The sequence below is a fragment of the Oryzias melastigma genome, linkage group LG6 (assembly GCF_002922805.2).
Source record: "Oryzias melastigma strain HK-1 linkage group LG6, ASM292280v2, whole genome shotgun sequence".
Taxonomy (NCBI): domain Eukaryota; kingdom Metazoa; phylum Chordata; class Actinopteri; order Beloniformes; family Adrianichthyidae; genus Oryzias; species Oryzias melastigma.
In genome coordinates, this window is record NC_050517.1 from 3105198 (window position 1) to 3125190 (window position 19993).

At 39.0% G+C, this 19993-nt stretch overlaps 2 protein-coding genes across 7 annotated transcripts in view; one reads left to right on the forward strand and one right to left on the reverse strand.

Moving 5' to 3' along the window:
* The first annotated feature begins 408 nt into the window (after positions 1 to 408).
* rnf141 (ring finger protein 141) lies at positions 409 to 12178 on the forward strand. Of its 4 annotated transcripts, none has more exons than XM_024281933.2 (6): positions 409 to 532; positions 1367 to 1522; positions 4540 to 4648; positions 10601 to 10773; positions 11024 to 11131; positions 11200 to 12178. In XM_024281933.2, exons 2-6 carry the CDS (start codon positions 1386 to 1388, stop codon positions 11348 to 11350), a joined length of 678 nt encoding a protein of 225 aa, XP_024137701.1. In that variant the 5' UTR covers positions 409 to 532; positions 1367 to 1385; the 3' UTR covers positions 11351 to 12178. The 4 variants fall into 4 exon arrangements, with proteins under 4 accessions (XP_024137701.1, XP_024137702.1, XP_024137700.1 ...); XM_024281934.2 differs by having other exon boundaries at positions 412 to 532; positions 1385 to 1522; XM_024281932.2 differs by having other exon boundaries at positions 423 to 532; positions 1323 to 1522.
* A 5677-nt stretch (positions 12179 to 17855) lies between these two features.
* The window catches only part of ampd3b (adenosine monophosphate deaminase 3b), a 37163-nt gene continuing 35025 nt past the window's right edge, over positions 17856 to 19993 (reverse strand). For all 3 annotated transcript variants that reach the window (XM_036212164.1, XM_024281929.2, XM_024281931.2), the window contains one exon: positions 17856 to 18722. In XM_036212164.1, the coding sequence (XP_036068057.1) occupies positions 18552 to 18722 (171 nt within the window). In that variant the 3' untranslated portion in view covers positions 17856 to 18551. The remainder of the gene's footprint in view (positions 18723 to 19993) is intronic.

The window sequence follows — 19993 nt, forward strand, 5'->3', positions numbered from 1 at the left end:
ATATATATATATATATATATATATATATATATATATATATATATATATATATATATATATATATATATATATATATATATATATATTCGCTACAAAAGACAGTCCCTTTAGTGTTTCCACATATTTGAGTGGAACTATATGGCACTAAGTCTAATGTTGCTTATAAAAAAGATGAGAGCGTTCTCTGAAGCATTTACCCTACAGATAACCCTGAGCATGCAAGGCCAGAGTAAATTCTGAGAGAAACCAGCACTTATTTATTATTTATTTTATTGTCATTGTATGTCACCTGCAGCTTTCTTTACTGGCACTTCAATAGTTTGAGTTGTTCCCTTTATTTTTTGAGCAGTGCAAATTGTGAAAGTCATATTTTTTTCTTTATTTTTCATAATGTAAAAACCCCATCAAGATCAACAAACGGAATGTACGCAGGGATGTGACGTCATAAACATGCGCCGCGGAGATGAAAATCAACATTAGCAGCATTTGAAGCTAGCGGAGAGCTTATTTGGGAAGTTTGGAAAGAAACTCGGTGAGTGTGGAGTTTAATAAGTACCGACTCAGAAGAGTATGAGGAAATAAAGAAAGTGTACTGCCATACATTCCGATCAGGCGTGTTTCTTATTAGCAATACGTTGCTAAATAATGCTTTATTTTTCTTGTTTTTTTTTTTTTTTTGCTGAGATATATATCTAAAAAAATTAAGCTGTTGCGAACGTTTTCCCTTTTAATAAATAAAAAAAAAACAATCCAAATAAATAAAAGCAGCGGCTGCTATCAGGTAGCTCATGGATTGTTTGTTATCCTGGTGCTATTTGTTGATAAGATGAGAAACTTTTACTTTTGGAAATCTTTGTTTATGCTTAAACTTTATAATCATTTTGTTAAAAAGTGCCATGTCATGCTAGTTTTTAAAAACAGTTGTAAAATATACCAGTATTTGTGTAAATTAAGCACATCCTTATTACTTCCGGTTTTGAGCGAAACAGTCTGGTCTGAAGGTCTGAAGGTCTGAAGGACTGAACATCTGAACAGAGGTTTTCATGTTCCTGCATGCATGGCAGACATGCTGTGTTTTGACATGTTTCTCTTGTGTAACAATTCCAGAACAAACGCACCGTTTGACCCCCTATGATGTTGTGTTCATCACAGGATGTGGTTATTTTAATAACATTCAAGATGAGGATCAGCATACCTGTCTGGGGTTTAGATAAATTAGTTCTATATTTTCTATTTATAAACTTTTTTCTTGGAATGTTTTCCATCACTGTGACGTTCATATCGTAGTTGTTACTAGACCCAAATAGTTTGTTGCTAAACAGGCTCTGCACAGTGGATGAGGAGTTGTTCTCTGCTGCTTTCTAAGCGCCGCTGCTGCCACCAGGATGGGCCAGCAGATCTCAGGTCAGGCGGTGATCAACCATCTGCCTGAGAAGCTGGTGAAACATGCTGGACTGGTGCGGGACAGTGGCTACCTAACCTACGAGGAGTTTCTGGCCAGGGTAGCTGAGCTTAATGAAGTGTAAGTTACCCTCACATCATGTTGACAAACTATTTCCCATTAGAGACGCACAAGGGAGTGTGTTTCACTTCTTTTTAAGTCTTTTTTTTTGTGAAACGAAGACATTTTCATTTCTGCAATAATGGGTTCACAACTGAAAAACAGTCAGACAGACATTTATGTTTTATTGCTTCATGTCTTTGCGGTCACAAACCCTCCGTTGGAGCCAATGGCTGCAAGTAGTGCTGGGTGATAAGGAAAAAATGTTATATCACAATATAAATAATTTTATATCACGATATAAAACAATAAAGTATATTTTCAGTTATTAAAAAAGCTCCCTCTAGTTTTACTTTGAAAACAGGAAGCTTCAATAGCTGCGTGTCCATTACACATTTGCACAAAGCTTTATCAAAGTTCTAGGAATTAAAAAAAAACCCACAGTTTCGAAATGACACCATTTCCATTAAATCATAATTTTGCGATAAAGCACAAACCAACTCACGCGATAAGTCATTAAAAACACAGCGATGAATGAGAACAAGTATTTTTTTATTTGATTCACTAAAAGGGGCATTTGGGTGATGTCACAGCTCTGTCTGGGGCGCGTGCAGCACAGCTCGACTCAGAAGAGAGAGAAGTCTGTTCAGCGGTTAAAAGAAAAAGCATTCTAACAGGAAAGAATCAGGACCTTTTTTTCTGTTTGAAAACACGACAAGATCATTCAAGTTTCTGTCACAGCTCTCGCACTCATGAGACTTCAGGCTCCAAGCTGCAAAAGTCTGTAGATGAAGCGATGAGGAAAGGAGGAGGAGGAGCTGCGATTCTGTATGACCCGCAGTTTCTAAAGAGCTGTGACGCTGTGGGACCTCTCGGTGTGCTGGCTCAGAGCAGACGCTTCATACTGAGAAGCAGATCTATTTAGAAAAAAAGTGTTTCCATTACAGTTCTGCGAAAAATGTCTTGTTTCGATACATCCCAAATACCACCTCCTCTAAACGCAAAAACTTTTAATCGAAAAATGCGAGTTTTTTCGAAATTGTGGTGTTTCCATTAGGAGAATTTATTATCCAAATTCCAATTTGCTAAATTTCAGAGAAGTAATGGGAACGCGACTAATGACACTTTATTTTGACGATTTGTTCACTTCCTTTGACAGTAGTGCAGCTTATTCAGCTTTGTTTTAGTGTATAAATTAAAATCCAAAATTATTCTGTATTTCAATCATTTACAACACGATAATTTACTACACTCTACTATATTTAAAAAGATTGTGGATCAGCAATTTTCACGTCATGAATACTCATACTCAAATTGTCAGGAGCAGATCGCGAGAATCCGAGTGCTCCGATACTTGTTACAGTCCTGTTCTACTGCTTTATTTATCTCTTATTTTTGTAATCTCATATGTTCATCTTCGTGGACTTTCCTTGAATGATAGAAGGTTTGTTGTGTTAGCATCGGCGCGGGAATAGCCTCCTAGCTTGTTTACATACTGCTGTCTTCTGCTCCATGTCGGACATCTTGAATCCAAAATGTAACCAAATCCCAGACATACCCTCTTTTGCTGAAAGTGCTTCTTCTTGGGCTGCCTGCATCTCTGTTTGTGTCTGTTTCAACTCCGGGAAAACAACTTCAAGCTCTTCCACGTCCATCGTTCTGGACTCGGGTTAAGTAACGTAAAGCCCACGTAAGAACAAATCAAAGAACTTAAAGCAGCTTTGTGTTGCAAAAGCACAAGACAGAATTTCTTCGCAAAGGATCTCATTTTCATTTGTCTTTATTTTCACTTACATACATTTTTGTGTACACACCGACGAGGTTTGGACTATTGAATGATGTATTTGGCATAGTAATTGATCAAATTGGGAAATAAACAATAGAGGAGAAATGGCACGATAGATGCGTTTCTCTCGACCACACGATATGTATCATCATATCGCCCAGCACCTGCTGCACGTACATGTTTTTGCAGGTGATTATAGATAGGAACGCCTCAATTCTGAGTTTAAACTGAACCATGTTATACCATAACTGAATCACTTATAAAGTGTAATGTTACATCCCAACTGCATACCAGTAAGTTTAGATTGAAAGTATCAAACATGTGTCTGATGCTAAATTTAAAGAGGATTTATTATTTATTGGTTTATTACGTTACACTATCCTTAGCACAAGCCCACTGACAGATGTTTCCTCAGTATTACTTGCCTAACAGAAAACTATTTTTCTGATTTTTTTTTTTAAAACAAAACAACACCCAAAAAAGAAGATTTGAACCGAATCATGAAGAAAGTGTATTGTTGTATCCCTAATAAACAGACTTTATTACCACTGTCATGTGCACATACTCAAAGCTTTCACCATATTAGTGCAATAATTACAAAATAACACAACATGTGCATATGGTAAATACATAAAAAATGTATCTTCAGATAAAAAAATGTTGAGAGAATAAAAATATTTTGACATAAAAAGGTAAAAAAGATAATGATGAAAAAAACAATTCATAACTGGCTAAGATTAAGTGTTGTGTGTTAGTGTTTGCAGACATTAATAGCTTTATTTTGAAATATTTCTTACATTTTTGTGAATATAAAACTTTGGATAATTCGGAAAGATCAGGGGAAAGTATTATAGTACTTTTAATAGAGCATAAATCAAATCAATCTTTATTTGTAAAGGACTTTTCAAACATGCAGCACGAAGCCTGTTAAAAAAAATAAAAACCTTTATTTTTTAAACTAAAAACAACAAGAAAAACAAAAATGTCTCACACAGATAAACAAACAGGAATGCATGGGTATAATCTCTACAATTGAATTAAAAAAATATAAAGATAAATTATACCAACTAAGTAACAAATAAAGAATAAACATGTAAATATCAAACAAACAAATTTCTAAAGCCAGGTTAATTATAAAGGTAGGTTTTGATAAAGCATAAACATGGAAATAGTTGATGTCAGATTTTCTGAATTGAGACTGGTGCTTCAAAACTTTCCTTGCACTGAGTTAAAACTCCCTCTCTGCTCTCAGAACAGCCAAGCTAGCAGCTGGGCAGCAGAAGCACCTGCTGTTTGAAGTGCAGCCAGGATCTGATGCCTCTGCTCTGTGGAAGGTGGCTGTCAGGATCGTCTGCACCAAGGTGAGAACACAGAAGCTGCTGCCGGTGCCAAACCGAGCAGCTGCTCAAGTTTGACTTCATATGAAAAGTTGGAACTTCACTGGAATATTCTGCTATCTTATTTCACATTAAATCAGGAACAGTCTTGCCGTATCGTGAATTTCTCCCCACATTGGAGGTAGTTTTAGATTATAAGAAATACTTCAGACGAGGACATTTGCAGGTAGTTGTTGGGTCTTGTTGTTCCTCATTAAAAAAAGCACATTTCAAGAAAAATGTGTTTTACATGAAGCAAGAAGCCACGGTCTGAATCTGTCTACAGATAAAGTTATTCTCTAAGGCGGGGTTTCCAACTCTGCTCTGCAGGAGCTACTGTCCAAACAGTTTTCCAGCTAGACCTGATGCAGTCACTGCTGATTAGCTGGACCTAATGAGTTCAGTTTCTGAGTGACTGGACATACCGGATTCAGCTAATTACCAGCTGGTTGGACTTGGTTGTTTGGAAAACAAGCAGGGCGGTAGACCTGAAGGACCAGCGTTGGAGACCGCAGCATGTGGTGGGGGTGTTCATCTGCTCTCATCATCTCTTGTATCATAATTTTGCCACTTGAAGCTACAGTGCTGTGCATTGGTCCCTTGTTCATCTTTCATGATCTCGCTATTTTACATCTTTTTGGTATAATTTTTGAAAATTGAAATGAAAATTTATTTTTACAGCACACTGTGTTCTGCGTCCTGATTGGATGTTGACATTATCAATCTCCTCTTTGCTGTGTGTTCAGTTTGTCAAATTTACATGAATCTTTATTATTTCTCTATGAAGGTTTGAACTTTGACCGTTTTTAAGAAGAGCGAAATGTGTAAATTGTTCATGTGTGTCTGAGAAATGTGTATAAAGCGTGTAGTGAGGATTTGTACAGCCTTAAAACATCTAGGAAAATTTAAAGGACAAAGTTTGCAGATTTCACATATTGCGGGTTAGTTTTACAACGTAATGAGGAAACCTTGTCAAAATCATTCTGGTCTTAAAACAGTGTATAGTGTTGGTGCTTAATGTTGTTTTATCATTTATAACTGCACGTTGCTCAGCCCTTAGTAACTCGGCATAAAAACAAATTCAGCGTATAAGCCAAAGCTTGAACGTTTAGTACTGAGCTGCCAAACTCAAATCTCACTGCTGTTTTACTTGTTTTCCAGCTACCCTTGCTATACCTGCTCCTGATTACCTGAATCAGGTGGGCAGGGGTGTTTGGAAAAGAACATTAAATTCTCCTCCCCCTTGGTGTTCCAGACAGGAAGTACCTGCTGGCTCCACCTCTTCTTCCTCTTCTTCTTCTTCTTCTTCTTCTTCTTTTCCTTTGGGCTTTTCCCTTCAGGGGTCGCCACAGCGAATCAGTTTCCTCCATCTAAGCCTGTCTTCAGCATCCTCCACTCTAACACCAGCCACCTTCATGTCTTCATTCACTGCATCCATAAACCTCCTCTTTGGTCTTCCTCTAGACCTCTTTCCTGGCAGCTCTAGACTCAGCATCCTTCTACCAATATATTCACTGTCTCTCCTCTGAACATGTCCAAACCATCTCAGTCTGGCCTCTCTGACTTTATCTCCAAAACCTCTAACATGTGCTGTCCCTCTGATGTATTCATTCCTGATCCTATCCATCCTGGTCACTCCCAAAGAGAACCTCAGCATCTTCATCTCTGCTACCTCCAGCTCTGCTTCCTGTCTTTTCTTCAGTCCCACTGTTTCTAGTCCAAACAACATGGCTGGTCTCACCACAGTCTTGTACACCTTTCCTTTCATTTGTGCTGAAACTCTTCTGTCACACATCACACCTGACACTTTTCTCCACCCATTCCAACCTGCTTGCACTCTCCTCTTCACTTCTTTTCCACACTCTCCATTACTCTGTACTGTTGACCCTAAATACTTAAACTCCTCCACCTTCTTTATCTCTTCTCCCTGTAACCTCACTCTTCCACTCTGGTTCCTCTCATTCACACACATGTACTCTGTCTTACTGCGGCTAACCTTCATTCCTCTCCTTTCCAGGGCAAACCTCCACCTCTCTAACTCCACCTCCACCTGTTCCCTGCTCTCACTACAAATCACAATATCATCTGCAAACATCATAGTCCATGGTGATTCCTGTCTAACCTCATCCGTCAGTCTGTCCATCACCATTGCAAACAGGAAGGGGCTCAGAGCTGATCCCTGATGTAATCCCACCTCCACCTTGAACTCCTCTGTCACCCCTACAGCACACCTCACCACTGTCTTACAGCCCTCATACATGTCCTGCACTGCTCGGACATACTTCTCTGTCACTCCAGACTTCCTCATACAATACCATAGTTCCTCTCTGGGCACTCTGTCATAAGCTTTCTCCAGATCTACAAAGACACAGTGGAGCTCTCTCTGACCTTCTCTGTACTTCTCTATCAACATCCTCAAAGCAAATGTTGCATCTGTAGTGCTCTTTCTTGGCATGAAACCATACTGCTGCTCACAAATGTTCACTTCTGCTCTTAGTCTGGCTTCCACTACTCTTTCCCACACCTTCATTGTATGGCTCATCAGCTTTATTCCTCTGTAGTTACCACAACTCTGCACATCTCCCTTATTCTTAAAAATGGGCACCATCACACTTCTCCTCCATTCCTCAGGCATCTTCTCACCACCTAAGATCCTGTTGAACAACCCGGTCAAAAACTCCACTGCCATCTCTCCTAGACACTTCCATACCTCCACAGGTATATCATCAGGACCAAGAGCCTTTCCACTCTTCATCCTCTTCAAAGCCCCTCTCACTTCACCTTTACTAATCTTTCTTACTTCCTGCTCCACAACCGTCACCTCTTCTACTCTTTGTTCTCTCTCATTCTCTTCATTCATCAACTCTTCAAAGTATTCTTTCCATCTTTCCATTACACCACTGACACCTGTCACCACATTACCATTCCTATCCTTGATCACCCTAACCTGCTGCATGTCCTTCCCATCTCGATCTCTCTGCCTTGCTAGTCTGTACAGGTCAGTCTCTCCCTCCTTACTACCCAACCTAGCGTACAAGTCATCATAAGCTCTTTGTTTGGCCTTTGACACCTCTACTTTCACCTTACGCTGCATCTCCCTGTACTCCTGTCTACTCTCCTCAGTCCTCTCAGTGTCCCACTTCTTCTTAGCTAGTCTCTTACTCCGTATACACTCCTGCACCTCCTCATTCCACCACCAAGTCTCCTTATCAACTCTCTTTCCTGATGACACACCAAGTACACTCCTACCTGTCTCCCTGATCACATTAGCTGTAGTTATCCAGTCATCTGGGAGTACCTCCTGACCACCCAGAGCCTGTTTCAACTGTTTCTTAAAAGTCATGCAACAATCTTCTTTTTTCAGCTTCCACCAGTTTGTCCTCTTCTCTGCCTTTGCCCTCTCTTTCTTCATTTTCTTCACCACCAGAGTCATCCTACACACCACCATCCTGTGCTGTCTGGAAACACTCTCACCAACCACTACTTTACAGTCACTGATCTCCTTCAGATTACACCGTCTACACAAGATGTAGTCTATCTGTGTGCTTCTACCTCCACTCTTATAGGTCACTCTATGTTCCTGTCTCTTCTCAAAGAATGTATTCACTATCGCCATTTCCATCTTTTTTGCAAAATCAACCACCATCTGTCCTTCTACATTCCTCTCCTGGATACCAAACCTGCCCATCACCTCCTCATCACCTCGGTTTCCTGCACCAACATGACCATTGAAATCTGCACCAATGACAACTCTCTCATTTCCAGGGATGCTCATCATCACTTCATCAAGATCCAACCAGAACTTCTCCTTCTCTTCCAGCTCACATCCTACCTGTGGGGCATACCCACTAACAACATTGAACATCACACCCTCCATTTCTATCTTCAGACTCATCACTCTATCTGACACTCTTTTTACCTCCACAACACTCCTAACAAACTCCTCCTTTAGGATAACTCCTACTCCATTTCTCTTCCCATCTCCACCATGATAGAACAACTTGAACCCTGCTCCTAAACTTCTAGCCTTGCTACCTTTCCACCTGGTCTCCTGGACACACAGTATGTCTACCTTTCTCCTCTGCATCATGTCCACTAACTCTCTACCCTTTCCTGTCATAGTTCCAACATTCAAAGTCCCAACTCTCAGTCCAACACTAGTGACTTTCCTCTTCTCTCTCTCCCTACGAACCCGCCTTCCTCCTCTCCTTCTTCCACCAACAGTAGTCCAATTTCCACCGGCACCCTGTCGGTGAACAGCACCGATGGCGGTCGTTGTTAACCCGGGCCTCGACCGATCCGGTATGGATTTCGTAGGTCTGATTCGCATATTTGATTTGACAAGATTTTACGTCGGATGCCCTTCCTGACACAACTCTCTGTATTTATCCGGGCTTGGGACCGGCACAATGAGACCTTGGCTTGGGCCCCCTCGTGGCTCCAAGAAGCCAAAATTCCCTAGACTTCTATAGACCAGGTTCCTGCAGGGTCCAAAAAGTCTTAGAAGCATTGAATTTACTAATTAGGAGTAATACTTTAAAAAAACCTAAAAAAAAATGTCTTGAATTTTGAGATCCGAGCCTTAAAAATTGTGCTGTGTAAAACTTTTCCATTTCTTGTCGCTTAAGCATCATGGCACAGACCTCAAAACAAGATACTAAACTACAGTTTTAATCCTAAAATGGGAATAAAGGAATAAAATGGGAACTAGGCTGATAAATTGCTCTTAATTTTTGAGGTGCGTGGCGTTAAAAATGTCTTTAAAGTCTGAAATTTAATTTCTAGAAGTTTGTAGCAACCCTGTATAGAGAAAGAACAGCTGTGGCATTCTATTGGTCAGAATAACCATCCTTAATCTGATATCATCTTAACATCTTCTCAACAATTCTCTGTTTTTATATTTTTGGTAGTTGAAGTTATAAATGGACCAATCAGATGCTTCAATAATAGCATGCGGTTCCGTGTTGAACATTCAAAGTGTTTGACGTTTGTGTATATCCTTCCAACAAGCTCACTCCTGATTGGTTAGAGTGGTTGTCATAGAAACTAGGGCTGAGAATCACTGGGTACCTCAAAATATTGATATTGCAATAGTGTGATAATTGGTAAAAAATTGTTTCTAATAACTCATATTATACAGAAGGAGACATATTTTAGGAAAATATATCCCCATTTATTTTTTAGCTTAAACACAATCATAATAAACAACTTGTGTCTTATTTTATACAATAAATAATAGACACTTGTGCAAATCAGTAATACTTTGTCTTTGACAAGCATTGACACCAATTGAATTTGAATTATCTGTAATATTCAGTGTTAACAATAATAAACATGAACAGCAGTGACACTACTTAGCAAAAATGAAATAACTTAAGTAGCTGCCAGATACATTAGTGCTCACAACACAGTCTCCCAACGTGCGCCCCCTATCTACCTCCAAAGGAACTTCTCACCAAAGGATGATGAATATAACCTTTTACAGTCTCTTCAAATGACAGTAAAAGATCGATTCTTAAGAATCAGTCACAAGACTGAATGTCGTGATATATCACAGTATGGATATTTTGTCCCATCTCTAATAGAGACGTTGACTCAGGGCCGACTTGGACCAATCACTGCTTCTGATGTCGTCTGGTTCCAACATGACGACGTCCGGGTTGTAAAAAAATGGCGACCGAGTTGACTTCATTTCATTGAATCTAGGTGTAAACTATTTTCTATTTTTAAATTCACTCAGTCCAGTTCTCATGTACAGTCAATGTCTAAACAAACACACCAGTAGGCACCCTGATTGACTTACCTTTACCTTAAGTGCAAACAAATCTAAATACCTAAACAGAGAGACAGAAGCGTCCCTTCCCCTTCATAAACATGTATAACTGAGCTGAAGCATTGACCTGTACTTGTCTGGTGTTGGTCTTCTCCTCCCTCCAGATCAACAAGGACGACGGTGTGGTAGAGGCCTCTCGTATCATGAATCTGTACCAGTTCCTCCAGCTGTACCGTGACATCACCAGCCAGGCCGCCGAGGTGTTCTCTGCAGAAGGAGCCACATCCGCCCAGCTGCCCTCCACAGACTCCTGCCAGGCCAGCATGTGGATGGGGAGGTCAGTGCACACACACACACTCGTCCTGGATTTGCTTTGAATCATTTTACATCCATTTTGCATTTCCATACATATTTATGACAGTGAGGGATTACTTCCCAGGCAAATCCTCCAAGTGCAAGCTATCAGCACTGATTCAACATAAATCCTCTTATTCTAAGAGGGGTAATCCATGGTTTGGAAAAGTGATGGCTTCCTCTATAGAAAATAATTAGAAGTTGAACCCTTTTCTGTGTGCGTCTGCATGCAGAGTGAAGGAGCTGACAGACCAGGAGGAGTGCTGCATCTGCATGGATGGCAAAGCCGACCTCATCCTGCCCTGTGCTCACAGCTTCTGTCAGAAATGCATCGACAAATGGTAAGCTGCGTTTCTCCTGAAACCCTTGGAAAGTTTTCACAATCCAGCATGCTCCTTTGATTCTGCAGGAGTGGGCGGAGCCAAAACTGCCCAATATGCCGTCTGCAAGTGACCGCTGCCAACGACTCGTGGGTGATGTCGGATTTCCCCACGGAGCAGGACGTGGCCCGATACATCCTCAACCTGGCTGACGAGGCAGGTCACCCTCACAGGCCTTAACGCAGTCACAACCTGTGTGGCGTTCTTATGGGAAAGCGGCCCAACGAGCACACCTCACACGCTGAAACACAGAGAGTCACTTTCACTGTGAGAACACGGTTCCTGGTGAGAAACACCAGGAGACAGCTGCAGGTTTTCATGCTCTATTCTCACACTAACTGTACCCAGACGTACAAACTCCCAGAATGCTTTGTGTGATCCAAATATTGGTGATGCTGTGTTTGCTTTTGAGTGTCTGACTCATTTTTTTATCTGTAAAGATATAGTTTCATGGATGACAAATATTTATATATAGATACAGAAATTGAATAGCTTTTCTTTCACATAAAACTAAAAGAATATTTCCTTCAGTACTGTGACATTTATGGGGAAAAAATTCCATGTTTGGAGGTTTTTTTGTTTGTTTTTAGCACTTCAAGGAAGTAATCTTTGTTTAAATGCATGTTGCCTTTTATTAATGTGAACGGGAAAAAGCAGAAGGTCAGTATTTTCTATTCAGAGATTTCCTCACTAAGACTCGTATTCTAAAATTTAATAGAGTAGGTTGACATTTTGAAAATAAGCCTATTAATATTTTAGCCTTTCCACACACACAACTGAACACATCCTGGCTATTTGTTAAATCTGAATCAAGGTTCTGTGCAGTTCTGTGTGGCCATTTTTAATTTAAAAAATCTCCTTTTAGTTCCTGTTCTTGTTGATTTTGATCTATGGCCTTCTTAATCCCAGAGCATCATTGGGAAGCTACTCGGGGAAAATGTTTGAAATAGAAGTTGTAAATCAACTTTTTTTGACTGTTTTTCTCTATAAATGGGGCTTTAAAAGTGCTGTCTGTTGGTCGTTGCCAAATTTTGCCAAATTAAAATAAACTTATTTAATTCCTGAAAATATAGTCAAAACTGTCCCCTACAGGTTGAATCAAGGAATGAATTGAAATTGACAGTTGAATTTTGTGATTGGTCAGCTAGTCTAAGTCCCGCATCATCTCAGAATTTTGACGTCATCATGCTCTGCGGCTCCAGTATAAAAGCCCCGCCCATCTATGATTCTGTAACGGTGGTTTGTTGTCATGTTAGCTTTAGCATTTCTGTAAGGTGTATCGTCATTATATCCACAAAACTCTGCCCTGGTGATGGATTTGATGAACATTTCACTCTGGATTGTTCGTTTGATACGTTAGCCTTTATTAGCTATGATGCTAGCAGCATTTTATCACTCTCAGACTTCGGTCTCCTTTGAACCTGCAAACCCTCAGTTGCCCCGCTGTCAGGCGTTGTAAAAGAAGCATCTTGAGCCAGCGGCTGGAATCAATGAGGTTCTGGACCATGAGAACCGGCCTCAAGGGAAGGAAGAGGAGAAAATTCCTCAACCTTCTCAGAAAGTTCTGTGGAGAAGCTTGCATCACTCTGCCCGGTACCACTCTCCATATTGAAGCGTACGCTACATAAAGCTAACCTAGCTGTCTATCATAGATCCAAGCCACACCTCTGCCGCTGAATCTGCCTCCTCTAGCCCCGCCCCCTTTTTTGGCATTTTTCAAATATGGGCCATGAATGGAGTCACCCTCCAACTGCCCTGTTTGGTTTCCCTTTGACAGCGTTAGCATGGAAAGTTCACTGTTGCTCACACGGTGTTTACGGTAATGTGAACATAAAACACATGAATCCCTGGCTCAGGCTGAACGACACAATATGACACGATATCAACGTATTATGAATGTGGTCGCAGCTAACAAAAAAAAAAACCTCTGTTGCCAAGGAAGTTCAAAAGTTGACCTTTGCCAATCCTTCTAAAAATGACATCGACCTGTTCATCACCCCCAGACCATCAAAAGCCAAAACGGTTGCTATGGAGATGCAACAGAAAGACCGACGTTTTGAAAAAGTTTCTGAAATAACTGTATCATGTGAAGCTCTGAACAGAGTGGGAGAGAGAGGGGTGTGTGAGGGCGGGCAGAAAGAGCTCATGGGGGTGCTGGCGCCTGAGGGCCCCACAATGCGGTGCATGGCAGAAAGCAAACCAAACCAGATCTCCAAAGTGTTGTGCTCATTCAAGACTCCATGTTTATTCCTACTTTCATCCCCAACCTCCAGATAAGCTATAGACGAGTTTATTTGCTGCTCGGGAGTTTGGTTAACGTCTATGACAGCCTTGGTAAGTGTGTGGGGTTTTATGAGCAGGGTGTTGTGAGTCGTTTGCTGTTTTAAGTCTCAGTAATCAGTTTAATTTGCAGTCCAATTGCTGTAAAAAGAACTATAGTTTGCACTTCTAAAGAGTAATATTTTTATTGTGCCTCTGTCTGAGATTAGCTAGTTTAATGGTAGCGTTTCACCCACACATGTACTGATTTAAGGAATCTAATTGAACTAAAATGCTTAGTGTTTTGCTGAAGAGTTTATCCAAGTTTTGTGGTTTAAAATTTGATTTCTGACATGTTTATTTTTATCTTGATTGACATTTTGTTCAGTTTATCTTTGTATTTCTTTCTTGAATAGATTCAGCAGCTGCTGCGTAGATGTATGTAATGACTTTTGTATAAAAATAATGGAGTAACCTTTATGTTCTTTTGACAAAGAACCACTAATGCATTTATAATATGTTCAAAGTCTAGAGAAAATGCATTCTGTCAAAAATTATTTAATTATCACAGCAGATAAATTAAAATAACAAAAATGCTATTTGATTTTTAATTTTAAAATGTATCCTTCTTGTGAATTTGCGATGAGCAACACTCCTAAGAGAGAAGTAACTTTGTTTAGCTTTTAAAACTATCATTCATTTAAAGTGTTTCAATTTCAAGCAGAAATTCCCAAAAATGTGATCTAACACTGAATGAAATGCAATGTGATGCTGCAGCCACAAGGTGGCAGCATCACCATTTAATTCTTCCTCACTGCTTTTAGAATTTCCTTTAATGCTGGAAACAATAAACTGTAATGAACTCAAAGTTGAATTTTCTTTACAGTTCTCTCTTTTTGCACTTTATTATTTTTTTTAGGGTTTGATGATGTGAAAGTTTAGAAAACTCTGCTTCCTTACTTTGCATTATCAGAGTTTTTTGTCCTGTTTCTGTGATGCACCACATTCAGGCTGGTGTCAGTCCAGTGTCATCAGGAAATCTTATGCAATAAAACAAAATAACCCGGATGTGTTTGTGATTTTTCTCCTATTTTTTCTTTTTTTGGATCATAAGAACTGCAGCTGCATTTTGATGCTCATTTTTACAGGGAAATATCAACAACATAAATAAAAAATCTTGACTGAGGAAAGGTCATACTGTTGAACGTTAAACTACTGGACTTGTTGTAACATGAGAATGCAGTGAAGACTTTCCTCTCAGTGGAATGCGGGCAGTGTTTCCACCCATCTGGTTCCTGCTATTCTATGTTGTAATATCACCAAAAAAAAAAAACTCAGACAGGGATGTGTGTGTGTGTGCTCAGATTCCTGAAAACACTTTCAAAATCCAAATTTGTTTCTTCGGATTTTGAAGATTTATGGGATTTTTGTAAGAAGTGAAGTGAAAGATCTGGATATTGCAGCAGTTTCACATGAACTTTTCTGACAGAACGGTTTGCTCACTGGATGGAGAGAGACGAGTGCTGTCATGTGATTCATTTTTCAGAGAAATGAATTATTACCTATTATTAATTCATCTAAATTATTTTTAACTAACCTTGTAAATGTTGTGAAAAGTCTCATTTTTATGCATTTTTATTGACATTGTGGCACAGTATAAGTTTAAAACACAACAAAAATAGTGGCTTTGTGAGGTTTCCTTAATATAGGACTTTTGACCTAAAAGTTTACACAACCAAGAGCAGTTATTTTCATCCTTGAACAAATCCAAAATCAGTTTTTGGAGCTTTTCCTCACTATAAACAACCTCAAAGCGGTGCTTTGATCTGTTCACACATTTTTGAGTGATCATCTAAAAGCCTGTTCTCTGAGCACCAGCCCCTTCCAACTAGGGCTGAGATAATAAAATCGAAGAATCAATTTGAATTGATTTAAGTTTAACAGATCAATAATCGATTCATAAAAATATAGATTGATTTAGCACATAAAGCTAGCTTGATGCTGACGTTTAATGGAATTTCCCATAGGACAGCTAATGCTAACACTCGGTCAACCTCAACATGCATTGTTGAATAACTGAGCATCTTTATAAACTCACAGAAATGAATTTTCCAAACTCTTTTAAGGGAATATTTTTTAAAGTAACCGATTATGGTTTAAAATGCATTTTTTCGCTCATAATTTCTTATTCTGGAATAAGGTGTAATGCGATAGCGTGATCCCCATCTAGTGGCCAAACTGAAACGCCCTCCAGGAGAAGGAGAACAATGTTTAAAATGGTACTGATCTGAACTGTGTAAACTCAAAATTGAATTGAATTTAGAGGATCCAAAGAATAGAAAACTATATTAATTGAATTGTGCCAGGCTCTGGTGAATCAAATCAAATAATTTCTGGAATCATTACCGATACCCAGCACTACTCCCAACCCTCGAAAAAAAGAGGGTCCTCATGTGCTGATGTCACAGAGTGAGACAACCCCTCCTAGGAAGAGTTAGCTCCGCCCCCAGGCTAACACAGATGCACACACATTCTCTGCAGAGCTGATCAGCAGAATGCACGATATGCACGTCCACTAGGAGCAAAAGGCGGAGCCTCTGAGATAGAGTCGTCTTAGGAAAAAAACTGACAAATATAACTCATATTTCATAAATAAATAGTTTTTTAGTGTTTCAAATGTAATATATGGTCATATATTTGGATATGGTTCACTCTTAAAGGCTTAAGAAAAGCATAGTATGGCACCTATAAAAAGTAAAACATCAGATCCAGATTCTCTAATTTACCACATCAAAACCAGGAAGAGCACTTTTCTGAGCAATCCAACATTCTCAAACACAGACCTTCTATTAATACCATAATACATGTTGACAAACGTTATTCCTCTGTTTTTCATAACAGCTAGACACTAGAAAAGACGAGCGATTTTAAGACTTGCGGAGTGAACTATTTCCATATATATGATAATTACCTTAGAACACTAAAGAACACATTTTTTAAATGAAATATGAGTTATTTTTGTGAGTTTTCTTCCTACCCAGCAGTAAGACGCCACGATCTCTGAGGCTCCGCCTTTCGCTCCTTGTGGGTGCCGCCCATTTTACCCTCTGAGCTAGAGGCAGCATGGAGAGTATGCTAACCTGCAGCATCTCTCTGTGGCTACAGAAAGCCATTGGAGAGAACGTGCTGAGGTCAGCAGAATAGCTTATTGGGGTCACACTGCCAACCAGCTGGACAGGTGCACAGGAAACTAGAGTTCAGCTTCATCCAGAGTGGGCGTTTAGACAAGACCCCTCTACCAACTGTGTAGCCACAAAGGGGACCAGGTCTGGGTCCCCAGCTCAGATAAAATACACAGTTCTGTCAGGAAGGGCATCTGGCATAAAACTCTGCCGAACCAAATGTGTGGATCGGTGAAAGCTGATTTGCTGTGGCAACACCTGATGGGAAATGCTGAAAGGTGAAGAGGCAGGAGATATTCTAGGGGTGTCAAACTCAAAGGCTCAGGGGGCCAAAATCCAAAACACGCTGCAGGTCGCCGGCAAAACAGGATAAACATTTATTGAACACTCTAAAACTACATTTTTAAAATGTTAAAAAATAACTTTTTAACATCATTATGAACTAGCAAGAATACGCCTAAAAAACAAACAAAAAAAAAGAATGAAGGTTTGCCAAAACAACTAGCATGTGGCTAAAATATTAGCTCAACTAAAAAACAGCCTAAAAAAATAAATGATAAAAAATTAAAGGCTAAATTAGCCAAAACAGCTAGACATAGCTGAAATATTACCTAAACTCTGAAATAGCCGAACAAATAGGTAAATGCCGAAATAGTTCAAAAAGCTAGCAGAATACCAATGTGTAAAATAAAAAAATCAACTTTTGAACATAATTAGGAATAATAAAAAGGGAGGATTATTATTTCAGAATAAATAAACTTGAACCTCAAATAACTTTCAATATTTTACTCTCCATAAAAATATATTTTGTCAAAATTATAAAAGTTAGAAATGAGCGCAAGATAACATCAAAATTGATCTTTAGGGCCGGATCCGGCCCCCGGGCCTTGACTTTACTACATGTTCTAGCCCATTGCCATTAGACTCCTAAACACCTTCAAGCAGGTTCTGAAATGACCTATTCACAACGTCTACCTCGGTTTTTATTTATTTTTTACCTTGCAGGTGTCATTTAGCACCAAATCTCCTTGCACAGCTGCACTCTTCATTTATCGACCAGTCTATGACCTGTCTATTCCTTCTGTTACTGTGATGTCCAGACGCTGTTTCGTTGTAATGTTCAGTATAGCGTTGCATCCCTGATGCTGTGCACAGATGACAAAGAATCTGATCCATTGTCTGCAGAAAAGTTCCTTCCATTTCCAGAACAAACAAAACACATTTAACAGACACAACTTTCAACATTTGATGTTTCCAACTGTTGTGTGGCCTTTATTGCAAGTACAGTATGAAAAACTTAAAAGTTACAAACATCTAAAAAATATATATTAGCAACAGTTTCATAGCACTTTAGGAGAATAAGTTGAAGCCTAAAACACAGAAATGGTCTCTAAAAATGCACTTTTTGATCTGTAACACCTCACTAGTCTGCAGTTCTCTGGCTGACCCCCCATAAACTTCAGCTGAAATCATGTAAACCAATGTGAGCACAATAGGACTTCATATGTTGGCCTTCAGTTTATAACTGTCTGTTAGATCAGATAAAGTCCTTGTTCTTTACAAAAGAGGCAGAAAAAAAGAACCCTGCACCTTAGATACTGTCTGATATCCTCAAGTCCTCATGTGCATTTAGCAGTAGGTAAACCTCTACTGACTAGTCCACACAAAACACAAGTATGTTAATCACTAAACTGATCCAAATTTAATGCAAAAATACTCTATCAATCCCAGCAGGGGAATTCAAATGTTGCGATGTAAAAGCTACTGGAGCTGAGTGGCACCATCGAGAACATGAAAAACATGGAAGGAAAAAAGAGACACAACTGCCTGGACCACCAGTACTAAACCAGAACATTCAGAGGAATACGCTGAAAAATAAAAAGTGAAAGTGCTGCCCAGCCTGTGCCGTTATCCCTGTTTGTTTAGTGCTGTCTTCACTTTCAGGCCTGCTGAGCTTCCTCCGTCTTCACAGCGTCCACCAGAAAGCTGAGTTCGTTCCTCAGAGTCTCGTAGCGGTACGTCATTCGGATCTGAGCCACATTGGTGCGCCGGATGTCGTTGCCCTCCGGTCCGTCTTGGAGGTAGTTTGAGCCGAGGAAGTGCTTCTTCTCCTGGGAAAAGAAAAGGAGAAAATTTGTACTGAATATTGAATTGAGAGGTGTTTACAACAGTTGTTTAAACACATTTGGACAAGTAAATGGTCATAATTTTTAAAGAAAAAACAAAAGTTTTGACTTAAAAACTTTTTTAGGGAAAAGTTTCAAAATAACAGGGACCTTCAGTGTAGAGAAAAGGGCCTGTCAAGGATTTAGGTAAAAGTGTATTTTCTGTAAATAAGCTTAAATGGTTTTTCATAGATCAACACATTTTTATAAGATATCTCTTGAAGATTTCACCTCAAACACCAGGAGTCAGAAACAGACTCTCACCGAGCTTCTGCAAGAATTTAGCATTTAACTTATATATTCTGTAATGCATTTTCACTTCAGAATAATCTATTGATTTCCAATATAACGGCTTTAGACATGAAAGTCATGTGATGACATGACTCCTCTGTTGGGATTGGAAATGGTTTATTTCAACCAATCAAATCAAAACTAAAACTAAAAGAAACAAACAAGAGGAATATATAATGCAGATAAATCAAAGAATAATTAGTCATGATGTTGATTGGAAATTCCATATATATATATATATACAGTGGTGGACAAAAGTGTTGGTACCCCTCAGTTAAAGAAGGACAAACCCACAATTCTCACTGAAATCACTTGAAACTTACAAAAGTAACAATAAATAAAAATGTATAGAAAATGAAACAATCAAAATCAGCCATCACTTTTGAATTGTTGATTAACATAATTATTTAAAAATGAAACAGGCCAGGACAAAAATGATGGTACCTCAATAAAAGATTGAAAACTATTTGACCAGAGTGACATGATTAACTCAGGTGTGTCCTTTAATTGACATCACAGGTGTTTTATTTATTGTTACTTTTGTAAGTTTTGAGTGATTTCAGTGAGAATTGTGGGTTTGTCCTTCTTTAACTGAGGGGTACCAACAATTTGGTTCACCACTATATATATATATATATATATATATATATATATATATATATATATATATATATATATATATATATATATATATATATATATATACACGTTCGCATACGCTTGTAAATATTTTAATTGTTTCTCTTAATCATAAACAGACATAGTAACTCTTCTGCATACAGAACACGGCACAGGAGAATATTAAATATTACGTCTGTCGAAAGGAGTTGAATTAATTGTTTGAAAGGAAGTGGGAGGAAGTGAATTTATGTAATCCCACCTCTGTTACTTTCCTACTTCTATAACGGTACTAAACTGATACATGA